Genomic DNA, 15,101 nt, shown 5'->3' with positions numbered 1-15,101 from the left:
ACTACACTACGCAGGGGACGAGATATTCAGACTATTCAAACACTTGCCTAATACGGGGGCGGCGGATGAGTATGACGCTGCTGTAACCGCCCTCAATGGTCATTTTGACCCACAGCTGAACCTAGACTTTGAAGTTTTCAAACTGGGACAGGCGCGTCAGAGGGAAGGTGAGACTATGGACCGTTTCTATGCCTGTGTAAGGGAGCTAGCAAGTTCCTGTACTGACAAGGACCAACCGAAAGCCATACGGAGGCAAATCATCCAAGGGTGTCGAGACAAGGTGCTGAGGGGATCGATACTACGCAAACCAGGGATCTCCCTTGAGGACATCCTAATACTGGCCAGATCTCATGACCTCTCGAATGTCAGGGCCACTGCCATGGAACAAGCCCTCCATAAACCCCAAGGTAAACCAGAGGCCATCAAGAGTGAACGGGCAGATGCGGTGAGGGCCCAGCCACGTGGGCCACCACAGAAAGAATACCGGAAAGAACAATCCCGGGCAAGGTGTGGGTACTGCGGACACGAGCCCCATGCGGCCAAAGACTGCCCAGCCCAGGGCAAAACCTGTGCAAACTGTGGGATCCCAAACCACTTTGCGACGGTGTGCCGAAGAAGGAACACATCAAAAACTTTCAGAAGAAAGCGCACACCTACCAAAGCAATTCGGCAGCTATCGTTAGCCGAGCCACCATCACTGAAGGCGGAGTCCGAGGACGAAGAGGCATACATCATCTCTTTTGCGCGGGAACTAAAACAGCGACGGCGGCCACAGCTGACATGCATTGTGCAGATGGCGGGAAACGAAGTCAAGGCAATAATCAACACAGGGGCCACCGTGAATGTCATGGGCTTGCAGCAATTCAGGAAATTACGCCCACGCCCAGAGGTACTACCATCCAGAACGAGAATATTCGCATATGGAGCGGATACACCACTACCCCTCAAAGGCAAAATTACAATACCCATCAAGGCTGATGAATCGGAAGTTGTGGCGACAATCCACATAATCGACAGAGAGGGTGACACCCTGCTAAGCAGCCACACGGCCGAAGATCTGAAGTTAATAGCATTTGCCAACCGCATCAGAGCACACCAGGTGGACGAACTACTGGGACGGTTCCCCGAACTCTTCAGGGGTTTGGGCTGCATAAAATGTGAACCAATCAGACTACATATCGACAGGTCCGTCACCCCCACCGCCCTTCGACACTGCCGGATCCCGTTTCACTTACGTCCACTGGTGGAGAAGGAGCTCGAGAAGCTGGAGAACTTAGGAGTCATCGAAAAAGTCACAGGATCCACTCCGTGGGTTTCACCCATGGTCATTGTGGAAAAACCCAAGCAACCGGGCGAAATCCGGTTGTGCATCGACATGCGACTACCGAACACGGCGATCTGGAGGGAGAGACACCTGACCCCTACCATGGACGATATCATTGCAGGCGTAAATGGGTCAAAGTGGTTTTCGAAGATTGATCTAAACGCGGGATACCACCAGTTACCGTTGGCGGAGGAGAGTCGATTCATCACCACTTTTAGTACCCATCTGGGGCTACGACGATATAAGCGGTTGAACTTTGGCATCTCCTCAGCAGCCGAGGTGTTCCAGACCACCATTAGAGAACTTCTGTCCGGGCTGCCTGGGGTAATCAATGTCAGCGATGACATCCTGATCCACTCTGCCACCGCTTCAGACCATCACAAACACCTCAGAGATGTGCTGAGGAGACTGAGTGCCCACGGAGCAACACTCCACAAGGAAAAATGTCAGTTTTTCCAGCCCTCCATAGAGTTTTTCGGATACGTTTTCAATCAGGAAGGGATGCAGGTAGACCCGAGGAAATCCAAGGCCATCAAGGACGCCCTGGCGCCGAAGTCCCCAACGGAAATAAGAAGCTTCCTCGGGATGGCCACCTACTGCGGCCGATTCATACCGGGCCTAGCCAACTGGAGTGAACCACTAAGGGCGTTGACCAAGGCGGACGCAGTCTGGCAGTAGGGTCCGAAAGAAGACGAAGCGTTCCAGGGGATCAAGGATGCTCTCTTGGAGAAAGCCACCCTGTCGTACTTTGACCCCAAGAAGCGCACAGAGGTGTTAGTGGACGCCAGCCCGGTGGGCCTCGGCGCAGTGCTGACCCAGGAACACGAACCCGGCCAATGGACAGCGTTAGCATTCGCCAGCAAAGCCCTTACCCCAACCGAGACCAGGTATGCCCAAGTTGAAAGAGGCCTTAGCCATTAAGTGGGCCTGTGGCCATTTCCACCTATACTTGCGAGGACATCCCTTCGTCATGGTCACCGACCACCAACCCCTGGTATCCCTCTTCAAGGGGACTGCTCCACATCCACCACCCCGCATAGAGCGATGGGTGATCCAACTCCAACCATACGAGATGGAAGTCTTATATCGACCGGGAGCCAAAAATCCCGCGGACTTTCTGTCACGCCATCCATCCCTGCCTGAACCAGAGTCAGTGGACGACGACTGTGAGGAGTATGACCACTGGGTGGCACTTACCTCATGTTCTCAGAGCATGACGCTAGAAGAAGTTAAAGAAGCAGCTGCAACTGACAATGTCTACCTGAGGTCGTTGAAAGCGGTTCAAGAAGGCTCGTGGGCTAAGTACCTACGTCCCTCAAACTCCTGGTCAGCCGAGGACAGAGAATCCCTCACGAAGATGTGGAGAGTCAGGCATGATCTCAGCGCGACGGAAGAAGGAGTGTTACTAAGAGGATCGCGCCTGGTCATCCCCCAGAGCCTGAGGAGCAGAGCGGTGCAACTTGCCCACGGGGGGCACCAAGGCACCACGAAGATGAAGGCGCGAATGAGGGAGAAGGTATGGTTCCCGGAGCTAGAGAGCATGGTGGAGGAACACGTGCGGAGATGCATGGCCTGCCAGCTGACAAGTGACCCGGAAAGGCCCATGCCCGTGATCACTGAAGAAGCCTCTACATCTCCCTGGGCCAAGGTGAGCATCGACTTTGGGAGTTTTCCGGGAGAAGGACACACCCTAGTGGTCATCGACTCCTACTCGAAATATCCACTAGTAGACAAAGTAACTTCCACTGCATTCACCCATGTGGGGCCGGCTCTAGAAAAGATGTTCTTCATGTTTGGATACCCGTCAGAGATACGAAGTGATAACGGACCACCGTTTCAAGGGGCTGAGTTCGCCACGTTTCTCCGACAAAGGGGAATTCAACACCGCCGGATCACACCTCAATGGCCTCAGGCCAATGGAGATGTTGAACGATTTATGCGAACCCTAAACAAAGTATTCCGAATAGCAATGGTGGAACAGGCCGACCCGGAGCAGAGGTTACATGAATTCCTGCGGGAATACCGGGGCACCCCTCACTGCACCACCCAGAGAAGTCCGTGGACCCTCATGTTTCAAGGGCCACGAAGAGACCTTCTCCCCAATGAACAGGGGTGGACACCGCCCCCAGCTGACAACAGTGAGGCCCAGGAACTGAGGCGTCAAGGGAACCAACGAGCTAGTCGCCGCACAAATGCCACCCCTAGAAGAATGAGCCCGGGGACCCGGGTGATAATAAGGAACAGGCGCCCAGGGGGAAAATTCCAAACTCGGTATGAGCCCGGCACGTGGACGATCACGTCCACAAGAGGCACCATGATCACGGCCCAGAAAGGAGAGGAGGAAGTATCAAGGAATATCTCTTGGTTCAAGGCCGTATCGTCAGGTAACAGACAAGGCTCTGAACCAGACGGAGGGAGCCCCGACTCGAGTGCGTTGACAACCCCCGAAGAAGCAGAAGAGAGGGCGGTGATGGAAAGACAGGTAGAGGGACCCGAGGACACATCAGAGTCTCTCACACCATCTACCACGACCAGAAGTGCTCGTCAAGATGCCGAAAATGGTAGGGCCAACTCCAAGTGGTACAACCTGCGGCCTAACCAGCCACCAAGCCAGAGGCTGAGAGACTACGCGTGCCAGCTGAGACCCTGACATTTTTCACCAAGGGACACGCAAGTACTCAGACGATTTGTTTGCAAATGTTTTGTTCAGGACTTGTTTGTTTTGAAAACAAGGAAAAACAATATATAGTTGGATAGGGATGTAATATCCCCAGCGGTCTAGTGGTCGCACGCACACATGCATCCACACATCCGCAGGCCAGGCGTGGCCTGCGGGGTTGAATAAAAGGAGGACGCCCGCCCGAGGACGGCACTTCCGACTCCAGCACTGTGTCGGTGTGGTTTGCCTGCTGCTGCGCGACCTGCCCCCGCGCTGCCTCGTGAGCCAACTCGAGGACTGGGTCACCCCCAAGAGCAACCCACAACACAAAGCAGGGTCTGCATTAGTATGCAGAAAACGAGCAGACTGCAGAGTTCTACAGAGTTTAAAACCTTTTTAAAGATAATGGCGACATCTGATGTATTTCAGATGTAACTCTGCACTCAAGCTTTGTGGAGGCTTGATTTTGGCAGTACTTGCTGTGACTGTCGCTTGATGTGACCTTCCGTCCCCTCGGATACAATACACTGTACTGAAGGAGTATGCGTAAAATGCAGTGATGTGGATCAGTGTGCCCAAGATGCAGTGCGGTGTGCTAGCTTAGTATTCCTTCAATACAAAGCTATGTGGTCGGTTAGTGCTCCTGTGGCGTATGGAAGGGGGTTACTTTCCAAAGGATGTGGTGCAGTGTGGTCGTTTGGTGTTCCTTGGCTGCTCAATATTGAACCCTGGGTTTGTTTCCTAAGAATACAATGTCACAGGTAAGTGGATAAGAGTACACTGTGGTGGGTTAGTATCCTTACCGTGCTCTGTGGTGTGGTGAGTTAGAGTTAATAGCAGTGTTCAGTATAGTGAGTTACCTCTAGGGGGATGTGCACTGTAGAGAAGTAATGTCCAAAGTATGCAGCACACTGTGGTAATTAGTGTCTCCTTTAAAGTCTTTCGAAAACAGTAGTGTGGTCAGTCACAGTCGCTAGAATCCAGTGAAACGTTAACAATTACTGTCACTGGCATGCAGTGCAATTTGAGGGACCTATTGGACTGAGTGCAGTGAGGTTGGTAATTGTCCCTAAAATTCATTTTAGTAGGTTCGTATTATTAGAACGATGGGCAGGGGGGGGGGGTAAGAGTAGTTTACCTACTATGCAGTGGAACATGGTGGATTAGTGTAGTTAGTTAATCCCCTGAGCTACATTGGCAGGATTACAACCAGTGATTTTAGGTGACACACAGAAACCTGCAGCAAGTGCAGCAAAGATCAGCGCTATAAATATGATGACTAAATGAATCAGGTGGACGAGGGAACATCTTTACATTTGTGGATCCAATTGGCGTGAGCAATTGAAATGCAGGATGCTGAACACAAATCCCTTGAAGCCTTGTGTTAAAGGCTGGCCCTTTCTATGTCCATCCTTCAGCACAAGCAGTATAACTACAAGTAAATACTCCCGAGGAACCAAACTTCACTACAGTGCCAGATTATCACATGAATAACAAATAAACTCTCAGATTTTTAAGAGAGTCCACGTATGAAATATAAAACAAAGTGTCCATCAATTACCTGTTAAATGACAGAATTATCGTCTGAAGTTTTAGTAATGCTTCCATTTCTGGAGGCAGGTAAGTCAGCACGTTATTCCTAAACAGAGAAAAGGAATCAAATCAAATCTATTAAAATTGTTGACAGCAAAACAAAACCCAATACTCATTTCATATAACTTCTACCACTGCATACGAACAAAGCAGAATCTTTAATTCTGTTTAATGCCACATCTATAGCCGTACAACAACTCAAAATCATAAGGTTTACAATGAAAATAACTCTCTATTGACTTTCCAAAGACTAAAACAATGGCATTATGTAAAAATTTCAAATGGTTTTGCAGGGGGCAGAATCAGCTTAATATAACTATTTACGAATACACGTTGGCCCCAAATTAAGTTGGAAACCTCAAACGCAAATATTATAAATAAAGTATTTATGAACATGAGGTATAACTAAAAAAGGATTGTCTGTACTAAAGGTATTTAGAACAAAAAAAATGGCAATATGTGCTGTCAGTCAAAGGCATGCAGAGAATAAGGCAATGATCATTTGAACAGGATTGAAACTACGAAACTGAGAATTTTTTTAAGATGCGAATCATAACACTGAAATCAGTTATATGGCTTTAATTGAGCCACGTGGTGGCTTTGAGGCAGCTCCATATTCATTTTTTTGAGGTACTCTTTCTTCCTCAAAATTGATAGATTGTTTGGTAGAAAAATCAATCAACAAAATATAGAGATAGCAAGAGAGAAAACTGCAGGGTGCACACTCAGCAAACAGATTATTTGGGGAGGGTGAGATCAGATCACGATGCACACATCTTGACACTCAGATGGAAACCACCTCATCCCCCATACCCATCTGGAAATTGCTACAAAACGGCCTCACAGACCAGGTGTTCAGTCACGATCACGGGGAACACATCCAAGAGCACATCACACTAAACGCGGACATTGCGTCATCTCGGCTGATCGAATGGGACACATTCAAAGTGGTAGCGAGGGGGCATTGCGTACAACAAGTAGTAGGGGTGCACAGAACACTAGAGAAGACATTGCAGAAGGCGGAACAAACAATAGCGTCTCTAACAAAAAAAGCTGATGCGGACGAGGCCACCCCAGATCAAGTAGCCATCGCCAAAACAACTCATGAGGAGACGCTGAGAGATCTTCGCAAATATTATTTTAGGGTTTATGCTTCCAAGGTCCACCGGGGACGCAATAGGGTGGGAACATTCCTAGCTTGGCTCGGCAAGCAAGACCTGGATGTGAAACCAATTACTGAAATAGTGGACAAGGCTGAGATCCTCCGACATTCACAGCTAGACATTCTGCGCATTTTCCACGATTATTATTCTGACATTTACCGGGCCCCAGAGCAGCGCGACCATCACACCACCATCAGATTCTTGCACCCATTACTCTTGCCCCAAATCCCGACCGCGGACAACAAAGCGCTGGAGGTGAAGATCAAGTCCACAGACATTTCCCAGGCAATTAGAGCGTTAGCACATAATAAAGAACCAGGGATGGACGGCTTCCCACTCGCATATTATAGCACCTTCTCAACCCGATTGACCCCCCGCATGGTGATCATGTATAACGACACACTAGACAAAGTTGAACTTCCGGACTCCCTTAGGAAATTGATCATAGTTACATTCCCAAAACCGCACAGAGACCCAACGGTTCCCTCTTCATACAGACCAATCACCCTCCTAAATGCAGACTGTAAGATACTGGGCAAATTACTAGCAGACCGGTATGCCCAAATCCTGATGCCATTGATCCATCCAGATCAATGCAGGTTTATCCCACGACCTAACACTTTGCAGAACTTACGTAGGTTATTCCATATCCAAGACCGGGCGAGAGCGCAGTTCCCCAACGCAGCGTGTCTAATACTGGACCTTGAAAAGGCCTTCGATACGCTGCTATGGCCATACTTTTTTGAGGTTCTCTGCAAAATAAACATTGGACCCAGACTGATGGCATACACAAAGCTCCTCTAAACGCGTGCCTTAACTCATGAGTCAGAATAGGTAAATATATATCTCGTCCATTCGCAATAGAAAGTGGAACCAGACAGGAGTGCCCACTATCTACCCTGCTGTTCGCCCTAGCGATGGAACCCCTAGCGATACGCCTGCGACAGAAGGGCGAGACCTTGGGTACTCAACTGGCAGACCCAGTGCATTGCATATCCTTATACAGGGATGACATTTTACTTTATGTCTGTGATGCTACCCAAGACTTAGCGCTTATCTGGTCGACAGTAAGGGAATTCGCAGAGGCCTCAGGCCTTAAAGTCAACTGGGAAAAATCCACTATGTGTCGACTGAGTCCTCGCTTGGCCCCATTCGAAATTCAGGTCGGAACTCAGACACTTGCATGGAGCACCGAGGCGCCCAGATATCTGGGAGTGAGTTATACCACCACGCCCATTCTTTAAAGAATTAATACCCTACTCACCGAGCTGATCTGGGGAGGGAGTCAACACAGGGTGGCATTGTCTACGTTAAATTTACCCACAAATCAGGGGGGATTGGGGGCGCCATCTTTTGAGAGATACTTGCTCGCGGCCCAGCTGCAGTGGTTGTCACACTTGACAGCAGAGCAACATACCAGGGAGGTCACTACCGAGAAGGGCCGCATACCAGCAATCCACAGGATGCTGCTACCGGGCATCAAGTCCATGCATACTCGACCGCTCCAGATATCCATAGCCCGTACATGCATGATGAGAATCCACTGCAAGTCCAAAGGAAGACCTCCGTACTAACCCCTACTCCCTCTGGTAGGTTTCCCCAGAGAGGAGAAATACTATAACGCTGGCACTCTATAAGTCTAGATCGACCTTGCAGTCACGGAGGTGGAGTCCCTATTTGAGGAGGGCCAACTTAGGACGTATGCCCAGATGACCGAACCATATGGCCTCCCACCAGGCCAGTTTTTAACACACAGTCAACTCAGACAGTAGTACCCGCTACTGGAACCCAAACGAGGGGGAACCTCTGACACACCCAATGATACATACTATTCTGCAGATGGGAGCGGGACGGCACCTGGTCACGTGGCTATACAAGGCTGTTCGGAAACTGATTCTCCCCTTAATACAGTCTTTGCATCATATATGGGAAACAGAAATGGGAAGGGTGTTTAACGATAGAGAATGGGATACAGCCTTCGAATACCGCAAAAAAGTCTCCAATAACGCACATTTCAGAAACATTGAATTCAATGTCCTCCACAGAGCCTACCTCACTGTAATATCTAGGAGGATGGGACCGGAGCGGCCGAGAATTCCAAGATGGCGCCCAACAGGACGCCATCTGACAGAACCACGAGTGGTCTAGTGTCTGGAAAAGTGGAGGAGACGGCGCGGAGAGAACAGACGGAGAACAGCGGTTGGAACAGGTGGAAGGGGTTGACCAGTGATTGTGGGGGACGAGGAGAGCGTCGATGCAGGGAACAGGAGCGTGGAGATGCGGAAGACGGCTTGAGGAGTGACCTGAGCATCGAGGGAGCCAAAGAGGACGTCTACAGCACCACACAGAAGATGGAGGATTCCCCAACAAACCCTGTGCTCGTATCCGGACGTCCCCCGAAGGAACAGGACGCCGCGATACCCGACGCCACGGTCCTGGGGGGCCATGGCTCAAGGCAAGTGTCCTGGGCAGAAGGGTGGAGAAGGAGGTTGGCGGGAAAGGGGTTTAAGGGACTCTGGTATAAATAGGGGACTACGGTTGCTGAGTGATAACCCTTGCACAGGAGCCTTTTCACTTTCCCCGTACCTTGAGTTAATCCATTGCCTAACCCTCACTGTCGGTGACCTGTGAATGATGGTGATGGGTAGCACACTATAGAGTATTAAGGCTTTAGTACAGACAGTGACTGTAGTGTTGTGTTTCTGTATTCCTTTTGGGGGAGTGCCGGCCCTGAGTGAAGTATTGACGGTCTACGTCAGGACGAAGAAGATCTGCATTTACACGCCTCTACTTCACGACTGCCATATCCCTTCTCTGTATTGATAACGTTTATAGTGCACTTGAACTGTTGGGCTAGTAGTTTCAAATAAAGCCTCATACTATAATATCCTCAAGAACCACGTGTCATATCCATAGGGCTGTACAAGCTGACCTATAGAGGAGAAACCATCACACTCATGCCACACCGTCTCTACTGTTTTTATCCAGACACACACTTCGCATGCCCCCAATGTCAAATCCCCGAGGCGGACTTTAAGCACATGTTCTGGGATTGCCCCACCATTCAAAACTACTGGTATCGAGTCCACCAGACGCTTAGGGTGACGGCCAACATCCAGACTATGTCCACGTGGGAAGCGTGCGCTCTCGGGATCTTCCGCAGGCGGAAGACCGAAAAGGTGCAGAACCACTTTATGTCACTCGCTGTTCTTTTAGCAAAAAGGGGACTAGCCATGCACTGGTGGGCCCCAACGGGACCCCCGGAAGCAGCCTGGGTAGGTGCCATGAAAAAAATGGGGTAAGGTGGAGGAAGAGGCGCTGAGAGAAGAGTAAGTAAAAGGAATCCGTAACCATCCCATTTCTTAGAATACACATTCACGCACGAACCAACTCCGGTGGAAACACCAGGAGACTCTCAATCCCAGATCCTACCTCTCTCCCCCGTAGGGTCAGTAGCGAAGTCCCACAACAGGGCTCACCTTCCTAAATCCAATGCTATGCTAAAGTCATACCAGGAGCTTTCCTCTTCTACACTAGGGTACCCCGCTATGAGGGTTCCAAACCCCCCTCCCCCCACATACGTACCATCACACCTCCGCGTCACTACACCGCAAAAAGGCAACAACACCACCCGCACTATTGATCTTCTTGACACACAGTCCGAAAGCTCCCCAACGTCCCCTTCAGTTTCACCCCCATAGTGGACAGTTCGCTGTTTCACATCGGCAGCTACGACTCATATGACAGTCAGACGGGAACACATTCAGACAAGATTAGAGATGAGAACACTGGGAAAGAAAACATAAGAGTGGAATATTCATGCATGCCCATCGGAGGCAAGCCCAGCCAGAGTGTAAGACGCTACAGCTGAAAAGCACAAACCAGCTGGAGGGTTCCTCCCAGATATTTTTTCTAGCGCCTGGTTTTTATAATGGCTGTGATGCAGTAAAAATGAGCATGCTATTACTTACAATCACTCTGCTCCCAATTGCAGTTATGTGTCAATGCATTATAATGATGTAAGATGTCAATATGTAATAAGTAATGTAAAATCCCAATAAACAAATTTTAAACAAAAAAAAAAAAATGAGAGGATTTGTCTCCCGAGGAGGAAAGAGTACATTGTACAAGTGTAACGTCCCATAAGGCGGTGTATTTAGCAGTTGGAGGGTTTGGAACTCTCATACTTCTCATCTTTTTAGTTAGTAAATTCAAGCTGACAGACGCAGTCTACAAAAGAGTGGCCTGCAGAAATAGCAGATCTATAAACATTCATGGTTCTATAAGACAGGCCTGATGTAAACAGCTCTGACAAATAGTTAATGACATGCACTAAATCAGCTGAAACGAGATCATAACCTCGTTGAAAACACCAGCAAACCTATTTGTCCCATGGCAATCGAAATGCTTTCCTTGTTCCAGAAGCCCATGACTCAGAAATGAGTCTGAAAGCATCTGACGCAAGCCCTGGGATTCGCCACTGTCTCCTGAAATAATCCATGCCGATTTGGTGTTGTTAATGGATAATCCTGACAAGACTTGAAAGTTGTGGAATACTGTAGGGATGGATTTGTGGTCGCCTTTAAGGTTGTTCAGATAAAGTATTATATCATCTGCATAGGCAGAGATAATATGGGTGGCAGTCCCGATACTAATGCCCTTCACTGTTGCAACCTCCCGTAGTTTGATGGCCAATGGTTCAAGCGCTAATATAAAGAGCAGGGGTGATAATGGATATCCCTGACGCGTACCTCTGGCTACCCGATATTGTGAAATGTGAGCTCCAGTGAGGGCACAAGCTGTGAGATTCGTGTACAGTAATTTTACCCATTTTACCTATTCGCCAGGTATTCCAAACTTTGCTGGGGTTCTCAGCATGAAACTCCAATGTATTATGTCAAACGCCTGTCTCAGGTCTAGGGACAGACAGCCCATTTCAAAGCAATTTACCGCCGCCGATGTCAGCACTTGATGTAACCATCTAATGTTAAGGGCAGTGCTCCGACCAAGCACGAAACCGCACTGGTTTGGGTTGATCACCTTTGGTACGTATTGGAGTAATCAGTTTGCTAATATTTTACTTACTATTTTATAGTCAGTGTTCAATAGTGAAAGGGGGCGGTAGCCTGTCATATCCTTGGGGTGCCTGCCAGCTTTCGGGAGGGACGCAACCAATGCCTGTAGTGTGGTTAGGGGAAGGGAACCAGTCTCTAGCGCTGCCTGGTATAATCGTTCCATGTGGGGAATTAGTAATGTTGAGAACGTTTCTTAGAACTCCACCAGCAGGCCATCCAGGCCCGGGGTTTTGTGTGGTGTGGTGCAGCGGCCAGGGCAGCTGCCTTTGGAGCACAGGGTTCACGGTTCGATCCCCGGCTCCGGCGGCAGCTCAGCTCAGCACCATGTGACTCTTGGCAATAGCTCACTTCATTTTCACAACGGCTCCCCAGCGCCTTGAGATCCGTAAGGGTGAGTAGTTTGCGCTTTACAAAAACGTGGGAGATCTTTGATTGCTGTTCTAACTTCAGCTTTGGTTATGGGTTTTGAAAGATCTTTTTTATGGTCATCTAACAGTTGGGGGAATTGTAGTCCATCAAGGAAAGTTTCAAATTCTTCCTCTTGGAGTTCTGCGGGTGGTGCATAAGTGACTCATAGTATCTCCTGAAGGCCGTGTTGATGCCCAATAGTGTGTTTGCTGTTGTGCCCTCTAAAGTAATAATCTCAGGTAGAGGGGCTATAGTCGGTGTGTCCCTTATAATCCTTGCTAGTAGAGGACTCGCTGGTCCACCTCTGCATGCTGTTTCAGTGTGTAAGTGCGGTAGTCTATGATGCGTAGCTGTTCAAGGAGCTCTCGTAGATCCGCCTTGCTTGTTTCGTCTAAGGTTGCATCCTGTTCGAGACTACCTAGCCGATCTTCCAGCTCCTGTAACTCTTTGTCCAGAGTAAGACAGGCCCCTACTCTCGTACTGATGGCCACTCCACGTATTAGAGTTTTAAAGGCCTCCCACTCCATCTGTCGTGAGCTTGCGGTGTCTGTATTTTCCGCAACATAATTGGAGATGGGCGTGGATAGTGTGCTGCGGAATAAAGGGTCCTCGAGAAGTAAGGGCTGCAGTCTCCATAGTGGAATTGGTGAAGGGATTCACCCCCAGGAGAGTGTTGTCTCTAGTGGATTATGATCAGACAGTGTTTTCCCTAGATAGGTAGTGTGGTCAATGCTTGCAAGTAAGGACAAAGAACAGAACACCCTGACGATACGAGTATGTAACGTGTGGAGGTGAATAGATCGAGTACTCCCTGCTTGCCGTATTGCATGCACACCAAGCATCGCACAGGGTCCATCCCTTTGCCCAGCCTTGTAATGCCTCTGCTTGTTTCTTACAGCTGGTTCCCTGCAGCAGTGAGTGGGGCGGTTACAAGTCCGTATCCAGTACTGTACTGAAATCCCCTCTTATGATCCAGGGGTATTCGTCCCACCCCACCATCGAAGTGTTAAGTTTCCCAAGGAATTTGTACGGTTCTGTGTTAGGGGCATAAATGCTACCGAACACTAGGTGATCCCCGTTTAATGTGCCATGGAGCAGCACGTACCGGCCATTCGTGTCAATTCTCTGCTCTTGTACCATAAAAGGAGTGCCGCTCCCAATTCATATTGCAGTCGTGCAAATGCAGAGTAAGATGTATAGAACAGCTGTCCTCTCCATTTTTTCTGTAATTTAGTGGCCTCAGAGTGTGTAAGATGCGATTCTTGTATTAATACAATGTGAGCCGTCCTCCTATTTAGTTGGGTTGGGCATATATCCTATGCCTCTTATAGATAGACCCCATCCCCCTAATGTTCCAGGGCGTGATTGCATATTTTCCAGACTGAGCCATGTGGTGATGGACATTGTAATACTCGAACTACCCCCGTGTATTTGCCGACAGATTAAGGATTCAGCTATGAGTAAGTCTGTCCTAACGCATCACCTAACAACCTCCAATATAAGGTTCCCCCACAAAACGGTAGAGGACCAAACAAGAAAAACAAGTTCAACGTGAACCCTTCTCAACGTATATAACTGTGCAGTTGCATTGCGGGAGGTGGGAACCATTGTTCACTGTGTGTGTATGGGTGCAACACACCTAATTATCAACTGAGCTGGTCGAGCTCAGGCCCTAACATTTTACATTATCAAACATCGCTGAGACCATATCCACAGAATGAATTATATCAAATATACCCAACTGTACCACTAGACCCACACTTGTACTACCCAAGTGAATTAACCCATATAATCATTCAAACTCTGTGGGGTACTTGAAGGGAATAAAGCAATACTGTTCTCGGAATCTGAGTGCAAGTTTGTGTCTTCAAATGAGTCAATTGATTCAGCCACTGAGTTCACATCTTAGTCATCCAACACCGCCGCCGCTAGTATCGCGGATTTCGGTCCCTCAATTATTACTCTGGAGATGGGTTCATCTTCATGTCAGGGCGGATCTGCGGACCTCTGCCAGACTTGTTTCTCCCACACCTCTGGAATTTATGTAGTTTCTTCTTAAGTGTTTGAGATGATCCTTGCGATGTACATGGAGGCAGTGTGACCTCCGCCCATTCTGCAGCTTTTCCGGGTCATTAAAAAAATGGGCTTTCTGTTCGTGAATAACTTTAAAGCGGGCAGGGAATTAAAGAGCATGTTGCCCCGAGCATCTCTACATCTTCACAGGCCCGTCAGCGCCCGCGGTCACAGCGCTGCGACCATCACGCACATCGGGCACCCCGCTGTCCTGTTATCACTCCGGTACAAGGTGAGTCTTCAGACCACAGGGCCAGAGAGAGGGGCTGCGTAGTACCTCCTGCCAGGGCAAGCCAGTCAGCAGTAAGCTCTATTGTCCCAGGGCCGCCCGGTCGCTTTCATTCCGCTCCAGCAGCCTCGTACCTGAGATTTGTTACCAATGGACGCCGATATTCTCCGCCGATCGCGTTTGAATTGAAAATTCGCTTTTCGCTGCACGCGACATCAGGCGCCACCATTGCAGGGGTATGGCGCATTGTCTGGCCCCACAGTCGCACTTTCAGATGCGGAGCTCGCGCTTCTCAGCTTCTGCAAGCCTCGTGGTACGGGCTGAGGTGACAGCTCTGTTTCCGTTACCTCCGGTGTCGGCGCTAATGGCGATGGTCTTTTGCGCCTGTTGTGTTGCCCAGTGGCACAGGAGTCAACCTCAGCTGGTTAAGAATGTAGATGGCTGAGCAATGGCAGAGTAGTAGACAGGATCCGGGGCCCGGCTCGGAGCCCGGCTAAAACCCGCCCGCCATGCTTGACGTTTAGCCATGACCCCCACAGTGCACACTTAAGTGGATTAGGTTCACTGGGGTCTCTAA

General features: G+C 49.3%; 1 protein-coding gene across 1 annotated transcript in view; it reads right to left on the bottom strand.

Annotated features, from left to right (window-relative positions):
* Positions 1 to 15,101, bottom strand: part of LRRC40 (leucine rich repeat containing 40) — a 440,314-nt gene that overhangs the window by 26,214 nt on the left and 398,999 nt on the right. Inside the window, exon 13 of the mRNA XM_078668782.1 lies at positions 5,545 to 5,622. Coding sequence (XP_078524908.1) covers positions 5,545 to 5,622 — 78 coding nt within the window. The remainder of the gene's footprint in view (positions 1 to 5,544; positions 5,623 to 15,101) is intronic.

Source organism: Lissotriton helveticus, chromosome 1_2 (genome assembly GCF_964261635.1).
Source record: "Lissotriton helveticus chromosome 1_2, aLisHel1.1, whole genome shotgun sequence".
NCBI classification, from domain to species: Eukaryota; Metazoa; Chordata; class Amphibia; order Caudata; family Salamandridae; genus Lissotriton; species Lissotriton helveticus.
Note: the sequence above shows the minus strand (reverse complement) of the source record. Positions and strands in the feature narration are given on the sequence as shown.